This window comes from Suricata suricatta, chromosome 10 (assembly GCF_006229205.1).
Source record: "Suricata suricatta isolate VVHF042 chromosome 10, meerkat_22Aug2017_6uvM2_HiC, whole genome shotgun sequence".
NCBI lineage: Eukaryota > Metazoa > Chordata > Mammalia > Carnivora > Herpestidae > Suricata > Suricata suricatta.
The window spans coordinates 77,176,920-77,196,492 of NC_043709.1; the positions used below are offsets into that span (position 1 = coordinate 77,176,920).

The following is a 19,573-nucleotide window of genomic DNA, read 5'->3' on the forward strand; positions in this document are numbered from 1 at the left end:
CCTCGCGGGCTTCCCGCAGCTGCGGCGGAGGAAGCGGGGCGGAGTCCCGGCGCGTGCGGGCCAGGCGGCCGCCCGTCGGGGCGGGTCTGCGGCTGTTGCTCGCCGGCGGCCTCCTGCAGAGCCTAGGTGAGCCCGGGCGCCCAGGCTGCGGGCCGGGGCGAGTGCTGGCGACGGAGGGAGACTTCCTGACTCCTTCGGCCGCGGAAAAGCAAGGGTGAGGGCCGGTACAGGCCCAGAAGTTCCCCAAGACGGGCCTGCGCCAGGTTTATTTTTGGAAATTGTTTGGATTCTGGAGTTCAAGGCTTTAGGCACTTGTGCTAAGGAGCCTTCTCCGCGGTACAATAGCCAATGAGAAGTAACGTCAAGCCAAATGTCTGTTTTCTGGAGTAGCAGCTCAGGCTTAAAGAGGCCCTGGAACCCTGAGGCCAGCTCTAGTCAATAAGGAGTAATTGTGGGATAGTCTTGGGAATGTGTTAACAAAAGAAGGGGGGGTGCTTAGTCTGCGGCTCAGTGGTATCAGAGCATCTGTGCCCGGCGGAGCCTTGACCAAGGGAGTCCTGCCCTGAGGCGCCCCGGGTGCGTGCACACACACAGGTGCTCTCTCTCACACTCAGGGCTGACCTGTGGATCCCTGCGGCTGATGTCAAAAGTACTGCAACTGTCTTGGATTCTGGGTTCTTCTCTGGAATCACTCCCTGGAGAGACTCAACAGTTGGTGGACCACCGTGGCAGGTCAGGATACTCAAAGCATTGAGTCCTTGAATGAGAAAGGCTGGCGTTTTCCTCGTGTTTCCAATATCACAGCTCCGGTTAACATGTGATTTTTCTCTTGACCTCACTCAACCTCTCTGCCAAAAAGTTTACTTCAGGGGAAATCCTTCCTGATTATATTGGTAACTTAAGAGCGTTATACAAGGAGAGTTGATTTAGTACATTTCTAAAGGAGATGACATCAGGGGGAGACACATAGTAGTTGTGTTTGTGCTTTTCTTCTTGGGCAGGTCTCCCTGAAATTAGGTGAGCATCGCTTCTGCGCAGGAAGCTTGATCCAAGATGATCTGGTTGTCACAGCCGCACACTGCCTGGATGGCCTCAATGAGTAAGTCGTGGGTTTCCATTACTTATCAAACCTTGACTCCTAGCAATGGGACTGGGAGAGTTGAAGTTCTAAATACCTGGCAAAGTTCAATCTCAGTCCCTTTCTGAATTTTCCCACCTGGTCCACCCACTCGCTGACCTTCCTCATCCCCAGAAACCTGTATCCCTCTCAAGATTTCCTGTACCTCCTACTCTACTAATCAGAAGTCCTGCTATAATTTGTGGAGTTAGTGGTGAGATGGGGTGATGGTTACTTGTTCTAATAAATTATTAACATTTATTGTTAAATGGATGCTCCAAAGTTTTAATAATCTGAATTTCAGTCATGAGGAGGAAAACAATACTGTGAAAAGAACTTAGCCAGAATAAGAGAGAGTGCTGATAATAAGAAGAGGACCATGCTAGGAACAGCTTCATATCTTGTTAAAAAAAGACAGAGCACATGTAGACTGGTACAAAAGAAGAAAACGAGGCCACACTTAAATACTTCATGCCGAACGACAATTGATCATAGGGGAAAGGGTTCAGAGAAGGTAAACTCTCTGATGGAAACTCTGACTTTACAGATCCCTATCATTTATAGGCAATTATAATAGTTGGTAGTAATCACTAATAAAGTACATCTTCTTGGAAGACTTAGAAATGCTTCAAGTTACATGAATCACTTTTCATTTAAGTCAGTGAAAACACGACTGTCTTTCCCGGGGGAAACAGCTATACTTATTGGAACATTTTTCTTTGCTTTTAGGAAACAAATTAAGAGTCTGACTGTGACTGGGGGGGCAGTACAACCGCTTTCAGAGGGGTCAACAAGAACAGAAGATTCCCGTCTCAAAAATGATTATCCCTCCTGAGTACAACAGATTTGGATATGTGAGCTCTGATATCGCCCTGCTGTATTTAAACCACAAAGTCAGGTTTGGTAAGTAAGAGGGGTTAGCATATGTAAAAACTGTAGGAGAGAAGTGTGTTTTACTAATTCCATACCAGTTAACAGTTTCTGTGTAAATATCTGGTAATATTAGAATAGCTATGTTTGTCCTTTTGGAAATTGTGTTTATAACATATGAAAAGCCCTGTAAGGACTGAAAGTCACAGACACAAATTTTATATGCTTAACTTAATCTGCATTTTAAGTCTTTGTGTTTTGACTGGGTTGTATTCTAGACTTACACTCAGCTCTAGCCTGGGACTTTGAGACATTTGAAAATGTTTTCAGAGACTTTCCTTTCTCTCATCATTGTGGACTAGATATCTGACACTCTCTACACAGGTAATCTAAACATTTTGGATAACAATACTAAAATCTGTTTTTTAAATGCAAAGAAGGAAAGTGATCAGTGGCCCAAAACAATGAAAGAGCACACATCTAGAGGACTTGGCTGGGCATTGAAATAAGCCACTTCCCTTGAGGCATCTAAGTGATCTTTTTTTTTTTTTTTAATTTTTGAGAGACAGAGACAGCACGAGCAGGGGAGGATCAGAGAAGGAGGGAGACACAGAATCTGAAGCCGGCTCCAGGCTCTGAGCTAGCCGTCAGCACAGAGCCTGAAGTGGGGCTCAAACCCAAGAACCGTGAGATCATGACCTGAGCCGAAGACGGACGCTTAACTGAATGAGCCACCCAGGTGCCCCTGATCTTTAGGAACCTAGAGCTTTATGGGGCACCTGGGAGATTCAGTTGGTTAAGCTTCCAACTTCGGCTCAGGTCATGATCTCATGTTTGTGGGTTCAAGCCCTGCATCGGGTCCTGTACTGACAGCTCAGAGCCTGGAGCCTGCTTCAGATTCTGTGTCTCCCTGTCTCTCTGCCCCTCCTTCTCTCAAGCTCTGTCTCTGTTTCAAAAATAAATAAAACATTTAAAAAATTAAAAAAAAAAAAGAACCTAGAGCTTTAACTGGTCATGCAGGGAGCCTGTATGGGAGAGGGGGTGGGGGATGGGCAAAACTGATTGGCATCTCCCATGTAACCCCTGCCTTCACAACACGAGATGCTTTCAAAGATAGGGGGAAAAAGAGGGGGAGATGTGCCACATAAAGTGAGGGAATCGGGAAACTTATCTGCTTGAATCTTGGCTCTGGATGGAAGGTTTTCAGAGCAAGCAAGCCTCATTCAGGTTAGATACTGGAATTCCCAATACCTGTGACCAAAAGAAACTATTGCCCATTTTCCTGTTTCCTTTTACAGAAAAGTGAGGAAGTTCCATCTATGGGAGCTGTCATTTTCCTCAGCTCAGTTCTCCTAATTGCGTGTATTCAGTTAGAGATACTGTTAGAAATCCACGTCAGACTTTCACCCCAACTGTGCCCCCCAAATTTGCTCTTGCCAGTCACTGACCTCCACATTGCTAAATTTCAAAGGTAAATACTCAATCCTCAGCTGACTTGACAGGAGTTTTGACAGACTTGTTCATACTCTTCATGGAAACATTTTTCTTCACTTGAGTTCCAGGAGTCCCTTGGTTTTCCTCCACCTCTTTTTACACCTTTTCTTAGTCTTCTATGATGATACCTCCTCTTCTTTTGACCTCTTATTGCTGGAGTGCTCAGTTCTTGGACCTCTTCTCTATCTGCCCTCCTTCAGTGTTCTCATCCAGGTTCAAGGCTTTAACCACCATCTGCTTGAAGACTAGCCCAAATGTTCTCTCTCTATCACACATGCTGCTGGGATTAATAGGAGTCGTATAGCTAACAGCATACTTGTCACCCACCCAGATGGCTGATAGACATCTCAAACTTAGTATGTTTAAGACAGAATCTTGATTATCCCCTGTATCCTAAATCTGACTTACCCATAGCCTTCCATTTTGATTAATGACAACTCTACCCTGCCAGTTGTTTAAGCTAAACACTTTGCACTTAGTCTTGATTCTTCTTTCGCTCACATTGTACACCTCATCCATCACAGAAGTCCCATGGCTTCTGCCTCACCCCGTCTACTCTTACCATCCTGTTCCAGGCTACCATCCTTTCTTGCCTGGGTTAATTTTAATGGTCTCTTAAATTGTCTTTAGCTTCCTCTTTTGAAAGTCTAATCTTTATTATTAACCTAACAACCAGAAGAATACTTTTTAAAATATAAGTTATGTTATGTCACTCTGTTCAAAACACTTCAGTGGCTCTTCATTACACTCAGATGGAAATCAGTATTTTTATCAATTGCCATCTCTATCCTCCTAGTCCTAGATCTAGCCTATTTTTTGTTTGTCTGTCTTTTCACTATTTTTTTCCTTAATCTGTTCCAGCTCCTCTGGCCAACTGTTTCTCAAGCATCTGTGACATGATCCCACTGCAGGAACTTACCATTCTGTTTCTTCTTTTCTTCAAATACTTTCTGCTCAGATAACCACTTGGTTTCAAGCCTTTACTCAAATGTCATCTGCTCAGGGGCATCTGCTGGGTGGCTCAGCCAGTTACATGTCTGATTCTTGATCTCAGCTCAGGTATTGATGTCAGGGTGGTGAGTTCAAGCCCTGCCTTGGGTTCCGGTTTGGGTATGAAGCCTATTTAAAAGAAATATTATCTACTCAATGACACTTGCCATGACTATCGTATTTAAAATTACATTTCCCATGCCAACCTCCCTAATCCCCAGATTTTGGATCTTCTTTACCCTACTCTGATTCTTCCGGAGTGATATTATGTAACAAGCAAATAAGTTATTTTCTTTATTTTTTGCATTCCCACTCCCAACACACACCCTTGTATATAAGGGATTTTTCTGCTAATTCAGTGGAGTCTAGAAGAGTGCTTGCCACATGGTAGTAATCAATTACTGTTAGAGGAAACTATCCTTTAGGAACAAAGATATACCCTCAGTGGAACAGAATAGAGAACCCAGAAATTGACCACACCTGTACGGTACACTAATCTTTGACAAAGCAGCAAAGAGTATCCAATGGAAAAAAAGAGTCTTTTCAATAAATGTTGTTGGGAAAATTGGACCACTTTCTTACACCATATGCAAAAGTAAATTAGAAATGGATGAAAGACCTAAAGGTGAAAGGGGAAACCATCCAAATCCTAGAGGAGAACACAGGCAGCAACCTCTTTGACCTCAGCTATAGCAGCTTCTCACTAGACCTGTCTCCAGAAGCAAGGAAAATGAAAGCAATGAACCACTGGGACTTCTTAAAGATAAAAAGATTCAGCACAATGAAGGAAACAATCAACAAAACTAAAAGGCAACCTACAGAATAGGAGAAAAAATTTGCAAATGACATACTGGGTAAAGGGCTAGTATCTAAATTCTGTAAAGAATTTATCAAACCAACACCCAGATAATAATCTAGTTAGGAAATGGGAAGAAGAGACAAATAGACATTTCTCCAAAGACGACCTACAAATGGCCAACAGACACATGAAAAAATGCTCACCATGACTCATCATCAGGGAAATACAAATCAAAACCACACTGAGATACCACCTCTCACCTGTCAGAATGGCTACAGTTAACAACTCAAGAAACAACTCATGTTGATGAGAATGTGAAGAAAGGAGAACCCACTTGCACTGTTGGTGGAAATGCAAACTGGGGCAGCCACTCTGGAAAACAGTATGGAGGTTCCTCAAAAAGTTAAAAAAAGAAATACCTTATGACTCAGCAATTTCACTACTATGTATCCAAAGGATACAAAAACACTGATTCAAAGGGGCACATACACCCCAATGTTTATAGCATTATATTAGCACTATCAACAATAGTCACATTATGAATGGCCCATTAACTGACGAATAGATAAAAAAGATACACACACACACACACACACATATACACACAATGGAATATTACTCAGCCATCAAAAGATTGAAATCTTGCCATTTGCAATGACATGTAGAGCTAGAGTGTACTATGCTAAGCAAAAGAAGTCAGAGAAGGACAAATACAACTATTTTACTTACATGTAGAATTTAAGAAACAACATAGGGGAAGGGAAGGAAAAATAAAATAAGATAAAAAACAAAGAGGAAGGCAAAGCATAGGAGACTTTTCATGATAGAGAACAAACTAAGGGTTGCTGGAGGTGAGGTGGGTGGGGGATGGGCTAAGTCCATGATGGAAATTAAGGAGGGCACTTGCTGGGATGGATGAGTACTGGATATTATAAATGATGAATGACTGAATTCTACTGAAACCAATGCTACACAATATGTAAACTAGCTTGAATTTAAATAAAATCTCGGAAGTTAAAAAAAAAAGGAACAAGCGTATACCCTAAAAGTTAGTAGTTTTGGAGGGTCAAGGTGGTGTATATAACAGGAGATTGTGTTGTTTCTTGTTTTACTTTTTCTGCATTTTTCTAAATTTCTATAAATATGAAATAGTTTTTATGAGGGGGAAAACTTTTAAAATATATATCAATATTAAATTTAGAGGGAAAATGTAGAAGCTATGAAATCAACTGGATGTCACTTTTCTGAATATATTCAGCATCCCTTGTCTATCTAGGAACCTTACAATTTTTTTTTTTCCAGGAAAAGCTGTTCAGCCAATCTGTCTTCCCCATAAAGATGATAAATTTGAAGCAGGGACTCTTTGCATGACCAGTGGATGGTGCAAGATTTCAGAGAGTAAGAGGCATCAAAAAATAATAATTATAGTTTGATTTCTTTGCCCACTAGAAGCAGACATTTTATTGACCATGAGTAATACATTTTTCCTGTTTTGTTTTTTTCTCTAATGTATGACCCAATGAAAATTTCTGGTTGTCTTCACCATAAAAATGTCTGTACTTAAGGCTCAACATTAAGTTCTGTTGTCCATTTAGGTTATGGTGTATAGAAAAAGAAAACCAGCAGTAACTATGACAGATGAAGGAGAATACAGTAAAGGGATAATCAAGAAATAGTCACAATAGTTAAATCTCCTTGTCTTTAATATTATGATTTTTTCAAAACAAAGAATTTCACAAAATACCACTTTATCTCCTGAAGTTTTCCACTTAGGGAAACTTCAAGTATAGGATTAGAAAAGATACAATTGCCTATATTACCTTTAAATAATCTGCTGATTAAAAAAAATGTCATTTATCACATATCTGATTTTAGGAAAAGAATATAATTCTCACCTAATGAAAGAACTTCCACATTTTGATTAAACATAGTTTAAATCATTTTATACTTGTCGTGCTCTTACTGATTTGTCTCCGTGAGGACAGTTGTTGACTAACTCGCCAGTCCGTCTCCACAGCATCGGAATATTCAGCTGTCCTCCAAGAAGTGGAGCTTCGCATCATGGACGACAGAACGTATAGTGCTGTGCTCACGGGCATGGACTCTCCTCTCCTGGGGAGGACGGTGATGTGCGCCAGCTTTCCTGAGGGGGTGAAGGCGGCCTGCCAGGTAAAAAGCATAAAGCAGCCCGGTTATTCAGTATCATATCGGTGATGGTGGATTCTGCCTTCCCCCATGAGCTGCTTTTGGGGACTAACTGCTTCAAAATTTTTTTTTTGTTCATCTTTCCACCATGCTTCTACTGCAAAGGTTTACTTGACCTGGAGTGAGAACATTCTTTCCTGTTCCATGCCCATTCTTACCCCCACCTCTCTTTTTGGCAAGATGGGGAGGTGGGTTCAACACTTTCAACCTAATGGAACGAAGCAAGAGCACTTTGGCAAACTAATTAGGCCTATCTGTGAGTTATTTTTCATTCCACCTTTTGTTAAACATTGTGGGTTTTTTTTAAGCCTTTGGTGCTTAAATGCAATGTTTGCACAAAGTTGACCAAAGTTGGCATCGCTGTAGTAACTGTTGAGTAAATATGTCGTGAATGACCTCCTAAGTCTGACTACAGCAGCTTAGAAAGAAGACAGATCTTCCAAGTTAGAGGAAAGGGAGACAAATTTGTGAAAGACATGAGTTGTAAGCTTTAGATAGAGAAGATAATTTACTTGGAAAGCCTTTCTTTTTTTTTTTTTAACTGGAGGAATCAGGAGTCTTTACCTCAGGTAGATGAGGGGTGCTTTATCCTGCCTGCATTCTTGAGAGTCAGTCCTTCCCAATTCTATGCCTTTTAAAGAGACTTTAATCTCTGACACAGAATTGGTACATGTTTTCAAAGCAGCACATTATTATGAAAGATTATTAAATAATCCTAAAATCACGGGTACTTTATCTTCTCCGAAAAGTCCCATACATAAAGCCCCAGGGACAAAATTAGGCTTCTGTTCTGTTCTGAAAGCCGTCAGCCATTGCATGAACTTGAGTACTTACATCATTGGTGCTGGAGGCTTGGGTATGACCCAGTCTTTCCTGGCAATTCCATGCAGCAAAGTAGAGCAGAAGAGTGTACCTATCAATTTCCCCTGCTCCTTTCACTGGTTGCGGAATGCATTTGGTTGTTCACAAACAAGCAGGGGCAAGAGAGAAACTAAGTGTGAGCTCAGCAAGATTGCAGGCAGTGATTGCAAGGAGGTTACATCTGGGCAAAAAGACTGTACCTTGAAACTAACGGTGAAGAGGCAAAAAGATGGATTTAAAAATTTTGATGGACAGTAAGTGGGCAGATATGCCTCTCTCTTTGAGATGAGTGCTGTTTGTTGTTTGGGGGTCTGCTGAGATATTTTTCACTCGTGAATATTTTCAAGTTTTCTCTTCTTCTGTCCTATAAAAGGGAGACTCTGGAAGTCCGTTTGTTTGTAGAAGAGACGATGGAATCTGGGTCCCTGCTGGGATAACTTCCCAGGGAGCTGGTTGGAACAGAGATTGGCCAACAAGAAATAACCAGAGCCGGGCATCACCTAACATTTTCTCCAAGGTATTTGAGTTGATGGATTTTATCACTCAGAATGTGTTCACAGGTAAGTGTAATTTCTGTGAATTCATCCTTCTGCCTTTTGTTCTAAATCAAAAACTGATCATGCTTATTTCAAGAGTATTTACTCTGATTTGTTGCAGATATAATCAGAACTAAGCTCTAAAAGAAAGCATGAATTTGTCTGGTTTTCAATTCCTAACCCAATGTATATAAATTTAAATCTCTGAATTCATGAGAACTGATCTCTTTCAATTCAACTCGAACTTAACTTGGACAGAGCCTGGATCTTCGAGTTTATGTTCATGTAGATTTTCATGAGATATGGTTTATATATATATATATCGATGAGATTTAAAAAAAAAACCTTTGAGAAAGGATTCTTTCTTCACTTATCCAGGTGACATACCTTTTTCATCTAAACTAGTTTAGAGCACTAAAACTAAGTTACTCCCCTCCGAGTTTTCCCACTCACCTTTGTTAGTTTTACTTGGCAACAGTGGGGTAAAATAAGGGAGGGTTACTTTTGTTTTGCAGCACTAAAATCTAGAATTAGGGAAACAAATGGTGTGGGTCTGGAGATGCCAAGTCTGTCCTCGGGGAAGTTTCCTACTACTTGGGAAGACAGAGAGTAATAAGTTGGCCTTTGTGACGAAAGGTGAGCTAAACTAAGCTACAAGGTGAGCTAAGCCCCTGAGACCTGTCAGAGCACCAAGAACAGGGCAGAAGGGACTCAATTCCAAGGGACATGAGGTTTGCCATGCAGACGGGCAGCACCTCCACAGAATGCCCAGGGTGAGCCTCTGCACAACAGAGAGGCGTGAGGACACACAGCTTACAGGAAGGAGCAGTTCAGCGCAAGAACCAAGTCATTTCAAGGCCGGGAGCCAGAGCGTTAGAGCCCAGGCTCTCTAGCCCTCCACCATTGTAGTCCAAGATCAGCCTCCTTGCTGATGATTCGAGAAGCATCACTCACTGTTAACTGGTCCAGCTGAACACCAGAGCTCCCTCTGCCTAGAGCAGGCTTGCCACTCTCATTTGAGTTTCAGAGTAAAAGTGTTCTGTTCTTTGTCATTACTGCACAGGGAGAGTCTGTCCTGGTAGCAATTCTATTCAGTTTTCATCACCTGGAAGAGAAGGTTAAAAGGATTAACTGATTGAACAAAGGTTAATGATAACAATATTTTAAAAGGGCAATGAAATCAGCCAGTAATGGTTAATTCTGCAATCAAATGAACAGCACGACATGACTGTTTAAATAACACTTCCTTAACATCATCTAAGCTTCTCATCCCACAGTTGCCTCTTTCTTCTGGTTTTCAACTATTAAAATGTGACACTGGAATATGAAATTTCTGAGTGCAAGATAGAGACCTGCCATGTCACTGCTAAAATTTATGTACTGTGGGGGTGCCTGGTGGCTCAGTCAGTTAAATGTCCAACTTCAGCTCAAGTAATGATCTCATGCTTCATGAGTTCAAACCCTGTTGTCAGGCTCTGTACTAACAGCTCAGAGCCTGGATCCTGCTTTGGATTTTGTGTCTCCCTCCCTCTCTGCCCCTCCCCTACTTGTGCTCTGTCTCTCTCTCCGTCTCTCTCTCAAAAATAAACATTAAAAAAATTTAAATATAAACAATTTTAAATATAAAAATGTGTACTTTTACTTTAGTATTTTTATACAAAGGTATTTTATTATAACCCCAGGCTATCCTAGTGAGAGATGGGGGGGGAAGCCATATTAGTTCCAAGTACTATAAATCTGAAGCCTTGATGTGACTCATCACTCAGCAAAAACTGGATAAAGAAATATTAAATCTGAAAAACTCAGGTAAAGAACATGATTTAGAAATTTTCTCAGTGAAGTCTGCAAGTACAGTGTCTAGGTCAAAGTATCTAAAAACATGCATTCCCATAAATTTATATAAATTACGAAGCTTCAAGCTACGTACCATATGTCTTGAAATTCTGTTCATAGCTGAGGTAAATAATCAACTTTTTTCTACATTTTGAAAGATTGTAGATCTCAGGGAATGGTGTTATTTGGAGAAAATGGGAATATTCGTTACCCCCATTCCGAAGAAAGCAGCTGTTCTCATAATTGCTATGTATCCACGGTAGGATGATTCTGCCCCCCAACCTCAGGCCCCTATGTTTTGCCAATTTTGTTTAGTATCTCAATTTCTTTATCTGCTTAACATAAAAGTCTATATGTTGCATCTGATATTTTCTGATTAGCAAATATTTGCTGACTGATATTTCTGATACCCACCAATAAAAGTCACCAGCACAAGTAGTACTAAGACCAGGGCTTACCTGAACTGATGTGTTCAAATATCCAACATTAACACCATCTGCTAGTGAGATTCTTATGGGGATTTAGTGATGGATCCTTTCCTACTTACTTCTGTAACAATAGTAATATTTTGTTTCCTAGAAGATGGAAAATAGCTGGAGATAAATAAGCTTCAGTGTCTTTAAATTTTTTCTACATACTCTGTCCCCTCTAAAGATATCTTTAAGATTTAGAAATAAGTTTTGCAAGTAGTTCACTTCCTCAAGTATTCTATATTAATTTTAAAAATTGCATGAGCATTTAAAGATAAACAAAGGTAGATCACAGTTCTATGAGTTGATGATCTGGATAAAAAGAACTGTACTATAAAATAAGACCAATAAGCTTTATAATCCACACTTCCCAGGTGTGGGGTGGTATTATGGAAAACGGAAAGATGAATTTCCATTGCAGTGGTTTGTGAGGCATGTGTGTCTATACCGTGGTTGGGAGACATGGAGGTAGGAATGTTTTAGTGAAGGAGATAGTATTGAAACTAGGCACTGAAGGATAGTTATTTTATAGCTCATGAAGTTGTTTGTAGCTCTAGTATCTAAGAGATCTTAACATATCATGCCAGGTACGGAGAATTGTGTATAAGAAAAGTCAGGGAGGTGGAGAATATCACGGTTATCTGGACGGTGTGAGTCACAGGGCAGCTGAATGGCAATGTTAGCATAAATAAGAACTGGTGTAGCAGTGGACATTGAGGACAAAAATGCTGGGTAGGTCTTAATTATATAGTGCCTTAAATTTCATGAGAAGAAGCTTAGATTTTTTTGCCATAAGCAATGGGAAACTAAAATGGTGGCAAGATTATAATTTGTAAAATGAATGTATAATGACTGTAGATATTTGTTATAAGTATAGAAAGGAAATGATGTGGCTTAATTTTAGCCCATATTTAAAAGGCTTAAAAGTCTAAGTTGAGGAGCACCTGGATTGCTCAGTTGGGTGAGCATCTGACTCTTAATTTCGGTTCAGGTCATAATCCCGGGGTCATGAGATCAGGCCCTGCATCAGGCTTTGTGAGCAGGGAGCCTGCTTACAATTCTCTTTCTCCCTCTATCTCTTCTTCTCCCTCTTTTCCCTCTCCCCAGCTTGAGTTCATTCTCTCTCTCTCTCTCTCTCTAAAATTTTTAAAAGTCTAATTTGACTTTCTGTGTGTCAACCTAGTAATAATATAATACCAATAAAGCCTTTGCCATCTTTGCTTAAACTTTTAGAAAAATAGCATCTAGAACAAGAGTGGGAGTCCTGTTTTATTAGAGTCCTGAGCAGGGGGAGTTGGGTGGAGTCTCCAGTTACAATCTTTAGAGAGGGACGGGTGATAAGCTGGAAATTATCTGAAGGACAATGGCTAAGACGGAAAGAAATTTGAAACGATATCTTGGGAGATATGGTAGAAGGAACCAGGAATGGTTTTGATCCAAAGAAGACTTGAGAGAAAGAAGGAACTGTCTTATCTGAGGAACTACCACAGAGGCAGAATTGGACTTGGTACCCTGAAGTGCAGAGCTGAGAATAAGGAGCAGGAGCATTAGAGAGAACAGATTTCAATCCAATATAAGGTAGTTTCTTTTTTTTTCTTTTTAAGCTTATTTTATTCATTTGGGGGGGAGGGGCAGAGAGAGAGAGAAGGAGTGAGAGAATCCCAAGCAGATTCCACACTATTAGCATAAAACCCGACATGGGACTCATTCCCACAAACCACGAAATCATGACCTGAGTTGAAATCAAAAGTTGGACACTTAACTGACTGAGCTACTCAGGCACCCTGCAATATAAAGTAGTTTCTAACTTGAGAGATTTCTGAGACTTATTGGCCTTCCTCAGGGGTAATGAATTTCCTTTATAAGTAGGTGTTTGAGAAAAACATGGTAGCAGGACAGGGTTCAAGAGAAGCAGGGTTTTTTTGTTGTGTTGTATTGGGTGTGGGTGGGTTAGGCTTACCTGTGCTTATGAGCGGAAGAGAGAGTAAGATGAGTCCAGAGAAATGTGTAAATACATGAAGGAAGGTTCATGAGAGCACAACAAATAAAGAAGGTTGAGCTTTGGAAAAAATGAAGAACAATTACTTTCCTGAGAAAGCAACAATAACAACAAAAATTCAGGTTACCAATAGAAAAGTTAAATAAATTCACACTAATGTCTTCTTAGTAATTATAAGGTTTCAGTTGCTTCAAGTTTAGAGGGTGAAGTTGAGATTAAATAGTTAAGATACTTAGCAGCAAAGTGAGGACTAAAATGAGTCAACCAGAGATGTATAGGAAGACTTTTAGCAACTTTACAACTCAGTAGTCGCATAAATTGATACTGTATTTCAACCAATCAAAAACAAACCGGTTGTAAAATTCAGTGTTACTTTATGTACTCAACAAAGAAATACAAAATGCCGAAGATTGGGAGATTTCAATAGAAAGATGGGACACCAAAAGCTATATGTTCAGCGTAAGGCTAAACCAGGCACAAACCCACCCATGTGGAAAGCTACCCCCCTCTACGTTGACACTGGGTGTAGAGACGGATAACAATCTTCTCTGAGAATCTGAATCACAAGCTAATACTCATGCAGGCCTGTAGTCTAACACTCCCACCACCAATGTAGTCTGAAACACCTCAGGCAAAATACTTACATAGCATGCAGTAGATAGTGCTCCTAGGTGACTGGCCAAAGATCATTCCTTTCTGGAAGAACTGTGACAATCTACGTCTAAGAGAATTAATTGTAAGACTAAAATGTAAGAATCTTCTGATTTTAGAATGTTCAAATGTGGAGGGAAAAAACAGGTGTTTTAGAAAGGTAATAAGATACAGAGTCACTTTGTATCCTTTGTGATTTCTCCATTATGCCAAGCAGCCTTGAGAATGGTAAAAGGATTAACTGCAGATAGAGTTAATTAATTAATGGTAAGGTAGAAACAGATAATGTGAAGAAGGAGCAAGGGGTTATACAGGTCCTCCAAGCCTGTCTTTATTCTGCTAGGTGGTACCTAGATTCTCAGACCTGACAGCTACAGGACACTTAAGTGGTCTTTCCCCTTTCATGCCCATGGGAGACATTGCATTTCTTAGAGCATAGAACAGTGCCTGGCATATAATAATGCTCAATAAATATTTGGATAGGTAAATCAAGGCTTAATTTTGGTAATCCTCTCTCACTTAGCTTGACTAGACCTCAGAATCCTTTTCAACACAGCAGTCACTAACAATAAACTAAGTTGGCTTAGGATTTGAAATCTGTTTTCTGTCACTGGGCCAGGGATTTTGAGGTAGACAATAATATGATGAACAGGAGAAAGTACTCGCCTTTGAAGCCAGAAAGCCCAGACTATATTTTCTACTATGTGTGAGGTGTGATGAGTCTTTTAATATGACAGTTTTCTTACTTGGAGTAAGGGGAGTAATTTCTCCTCGCCCACTTCAGAGGGGTATAATAAGCCTCAGAAAGGATGGTAGGTGTGGAGTGCTTTTTCAATTAAAGTGCCTAGAAAAGTGAACTTTATAATATTTTAGACAGCTCATTGTTTTCTAAGTTGAAGTGCTTAAAGAGTGATTTTAATAATATTTTGGGGGGCGCCTGGGTGGCTCAGTCGGTTAAGCCTCCGACTTCGGCTCAGGTCAGATCTCACGTTCGTGGGTTTGAGCCCCACGTCAGGCTCTGTGCTGACAGCCTGGAGCCTGCTTCTGGTTCTGTGTCTCCTTCTCTCTCTGCCCCTCCCCGTCTCATGCTCCATCTCTCTCTGTATCAAAAATAAATAAAACATTAAAAAAATAAATAATATTTTTGGCAGCCTATCTTGATACCAGTGTTCAAGATGATGGACTTGAAAAAGCAAAGCAGGGAGTTTCTGGTTAAGAAGATATTTAGTAATAATTGTTACATTTGGTTTTTGGAAACTGAGCATTAAAAAGCTGGATAATTCCTACAATCCTGAACACTTATTACGCAGAGGGCAATGAGACTATTAAGAGGTCTAAGGCTGTTGATGGGGTGCCTGGATGGCTCAGTTGGCTAGGTGGCTGACTGTTGGCTTCAGCTCAGGTCATAATCTCATGGTTTTGTGGGTTCGAGCCCCACATTGGGTTCATTTCTGGCAGTGTGGAACCTGCTCGGGATTCTGTTTCCCTCTCTCTCTCTGCCCCACCCCCACTCATGCTGTCTCTATCTCTCTCAAAAATAAACTTAAAAAAATTATAAAAAAAAAAAAAAAAGAAGTCTAAGCCTGTTGAGAAAGACTGCCAAGGTTTAGAAAGCTGTTTGTCCTGACATGTTAGATTCTAGGTAAAAGTGCTTTGCACTCTGATGAATGTGAAGCACAGAAGATACTAAGGGTTTTGGTCTGCTGGGGCCTCTTTTCTTTAATAATACAAATTTGTGTAGGAAAATAAAGGTAAAAGATCATGTGTTAAATTACGTAAGACTCTTTTCAGAATGTTTAGACATGTTTCTAAAGATGTTAATAAACGGTCACAGCTGACCTTACTGGGAGTTCGGGAGTGACATTGCAGCTGCAGGGACTGTGACCCAGGCTGACCTTGGAGGATGTGGCTGGTTAGAGTTAACATATGCAGCATGGTCAATCCATAATTCATGACCCGTAATTGAACTTTGGGTGAATATTATGAATTTTTAATTAAGCTAATAAGTTAGAACAAAGAGTTGAATCTTAGGGTTTCCCATTTATAGATCAAAATCCTAGCAGTTTATAACTGAATGAAATTTAAAGGATGGTTTCTGGCCATTCTCTAATTAACTCCTCTATTTGTTGGAGAAATGCCAGCAATTTGAGCATAAGCAAACTATTCTCACATAAGGAACTTCCATTGCCTTTATCTTCTAATAGCCTTTACGATTTTTGTTATTGGTGAGTTATGAGCTAAAGCCCGTATATTAGATCTTATTTGTCACACTTGACTGTGCCATTTATTATACTTCCTCTACCTTCTCCTATCTAGCTTGTGTATGTGGAAAATAATGGTACCAGAAGATAAAATTATCCTGATAAAATTTACAAGTTTAAATATACAAAATCAAGTTGGATGGGACCATGGCTACATATCTTTACAGTCAAGCAACAGAGTGCTTATTAGTATGTATGTTACACTTATTTTTTCTTGTCATGTTAGAATATCCAAACAACTGAAGACGTGCTAAGCGACCTGAAGTTAGATTTCTGCCCACAGGACACTTTACATACTGTTGCTTTCCTGAAGGGGCGAATGGGTGTGGTAGGAGAGGAACCAATGACTGTCATGTTGAGTGAGCTTTGTCTATTCCCTTCTCAAGTTCAATAGCAGTTTTGAATGACATTCATCTCACAATTATCAGAAACTTCCTTAAGGCAACATCTATTTTGCGGGAGGCGGTTATCACAAAAGTAGGTGCCTATTTGCCAAATTTGGTAAAGACAGATGAGTAACTGGAAGGAAATGTAAACCATTAAAAATCCTACCACCTAGAGATAAATGCTGTTAACATTTTAAGGTACTGTATATTCTTTTACACACATTAACTGTACACACTGAACTTTGCATTGTTTTATAACGTTCTTTTCTCCCATGAAAATAGATCATTTCAGATCATTTGTGGAATACCACTTATATACTATATAAGCATCATTGATAACTTTAATTGAAATATTCTGTGTTAAGCATCTTGATAGAAGGCCTCTAGAGCTTGTATAGACCTTGTCTCTATTCTCCCTAGGCCAGTGATTAGGACAAATATCTTTTTGCAGATTGACAGGATATTGTAGATAAGGTATTGTGCTAAGGGTTGTAATATTCATTGACCAAATGATTTCGCATTCAGGCCTACAGTTTACTTAGGAACCTTTCTTTCAACCAATAATAAAAAAATTTGTTAAAAAATCAACTATGTGCCAGATATCAATCATATCAAGTCCTGCACATACATAGAGTAAAAATTATCTCTGCTCTAAGGACAGTTGCAGTTAGATGAGGTGTTTAGGGCATAGTACAGGAAATGTGCTGTGGTGATTCAGAAAAGGTAGCTCTTCCTTCAGCGGGTGTTGGGGAGGGTTTATGAGAACTGGACTTCCAGTCGGGTCCTGAAGGATGAATAGAATTTAGACGTGTGAGTTTGAGTTTGAGAAGGCAAATGGAATATAAAAGCCCAGATTCAGAAAGTGTGGAAAAATTAAATTAACCACTAAATAGTTTGACGGGTTGGGAACGGAGAGTTCCTGGAACATAGTATTAGGAGAAAAAAAACAAGTTAATGCCATTTTTAGTAATGCTATTTCAATTTCTTTTCCTTTTAAGGTAAGGTCTGTGGAGATATATTGCCTTCACCATTGCTGACAGAGACCAGTGAGGCCACAGTTACATTTGTTTCTGATACAGAAAACAGCGGCAGCAGCTTTGAGCTTACATTTACTGCTGTTCGGAAGAACTCAGAAGCTGGTATCTCAGATATTTCATTCCCTGATGTTTTTATTTGTTATGGGGGTAAGGAAGAGGGAATGCCTTGGACCACTCACTTTGGATTTCCCTGACACTACAACAGGCTCCGGCTGTGGGAGTGTGGCTGTATTGGTGGAAGAAGGGGTGATTCATTCTGCCAGTTATCCTGACTCGTACCCCGCAAATGTAAGGTGTCACTGGTTCATTCGTGCTCCAGAGAAACACGTTATAAAGGTAAGCAGCTAAGGAAGATCTTTACTTCATCGAGAGCTTAGCTCTTTTGTTTAGGCAGAACTTGCTTCATCTGGGCTATGAAACTGCCATTAGGACTGAAAGCTTCTATTTGCTGCCGTATATATAGATATGTCAATCTACATCTGTCTGTCTGTCTATCTATCTGGATCTATAAACATGCTTTGAAAAGTTTCCACAGCTTAAGAGAGAATACACTGAAAAGTATGCCTACTTCTCACCCAGCTCCCATCCTACAACTCATGGCGAGGGAACACTAGAGTGTCCCTAGAGAGATCTTCTGAGCATTTACAAACATGCATATATTTACATTGCTTAGCCATGCTTTTTCTCCTTAAAAATATCTCAAAAGATCTTTCTGAATGGGTCCACAGAGCACTTTTTAACAACTGCATAAAATTAGGTTGTGTGATATTCCATAATTTCTTAAGCCAGTTCCCTATTAACAGACACTCAGGGGTTTCCCGTCTTTGCCCTTACCAGCAGTGTTTTGGGGCACGTGTGGAGTATGTAATTCCCAGAAATGGACTTTCTGTGTCAAAGGGCTTGCACAATTAAGCCTCATAGTCATTGCCAAATCACTCTCCAAAGAGGCTGCAGTTACTTACGCTTCTATCACTGGGTAAGAGGGGGTAACTGCAGGCCTTTTCATGCTCAGAGGGAAGCTTTTAAAGTTTATCTCTTCTCTTCCTTGACCATTTCTCTGGTTATGTTTCTAATTTGTACAGTTGGAATTTGAGGACTTTATCACTGAATTTAGCCAAAACTGTATTTACGATGCTGTTGTGATTTGTGGTGATCCTGAAGAGGAGCACGAGTTAGGTGGGTAACATTCCATCTGCAAAGCACGAGAGTAGTTGTAACACTGACTGGCCCCGTTGGGTGCCACAGCGTCAAATGGGAATAAGGATTTCTTATTCTGGAAACTCACGTGTCAGAAAACTTTGGCTTTAACCCATGAGCTAACAGTGGATTCATCAGTAAGATTTTTTTAAATTTTTATTCATTTTTGAGAAAGGGAGAGGCAGAGAATGAGAGGGGGAGGGACAGAAAGAGGGAGACACAGAATCCAAAGCAGGCTTCAGGCTCTGAGCTGACAGCTGACCCTCTCAAATCCATGAATTGTGAGATCATGACCTGAGCCAAAGTCAGACACTTAACCAACTGAGCCACCCAGGCACCCCTCACCAGTAAGATTCTAATAGAAACATGCACAATTTGGAGAATGTTTTAGAATATTTGGAAGGTGAACTTAAAGTCCCAGGGAAAAAGGAAACAGTAACACTGAGTACATGTTTGGCAGTTATTTAAGGTATTTTTTTTAACTCCTTTCTGTATTAATTTCTTAAATTGCTGATATTTTAATGTGCAAGAAAAGTAACCAAGAATATAACCAAAGATACAGTTTCTACCTGAATCTTAAAAGTTATGGGGCACCTGGGTGGCTCAGTTGGTTAAGCGTCTGAATTCAGCTCAAATGATGATCTTGTGGTTCGTGGGTTTGAGCCCTGCTTGGGCTCTGTGCTGACAGCTAGCTCAGAGCCTGGAGCCTGCTTCAGATTCTGTGTCTCCCTCTCTCTGACCCTCCCCTACTCACGCTGTCTCTCTCTCACTCTCTGTCTCTGAAAAATAAAACATTTAAAAAAAGTTAATTTTTGGAACTAAAACTTCAAATATACTTTGTTTTGACCTACCAATTTACTTAGCATA

The 19,573-nt window shown here is 40.2% G+C and overlaps 1 protein-coding gene across 1 annotated transcript in view; it reads left to right on the forward strand.

The window, feature by feature from the left end:
* The window catches only part of OVCH1 (ovochymase 1), a 65,258-nt gene that overhangs the window by 366 nt on the left and 45,319 nt on the right, over window positions 1-19,573 (forward strand). The window contains 13 exon segments of the mRNA XM_029955519.1: window positions 20-214; window positions 615-732; window positions 1,002-1,099; window positions 1,847-1,874; window positions 1,876-2,020; window positions 6,573-6,668; window positions 7,288-7,439; window positions 8,710-8,896; window positions 10,864-10,950; window positions 16,141-16,275; window positions 17,471-17,611; window positions 17,715-17,845; window positions 18,592-18,685. Of these exon segments, the coding sequence (XP_029811379.1) occupies window positions 20-214; window positions 615-732; window positions 1,002-1,099; window positions 1,847-1,874; window positions 1,876-2,020; window positions 6,573-6,668; window positions 7,288-7,439; window positions 8,710-8,896; window positions 10,864-10,950; window positions 16,141-16,275; window positions 17,471-17,611; window positions 17,715-17,845; window positions 18,592-18,685 (1,607 nt within the window).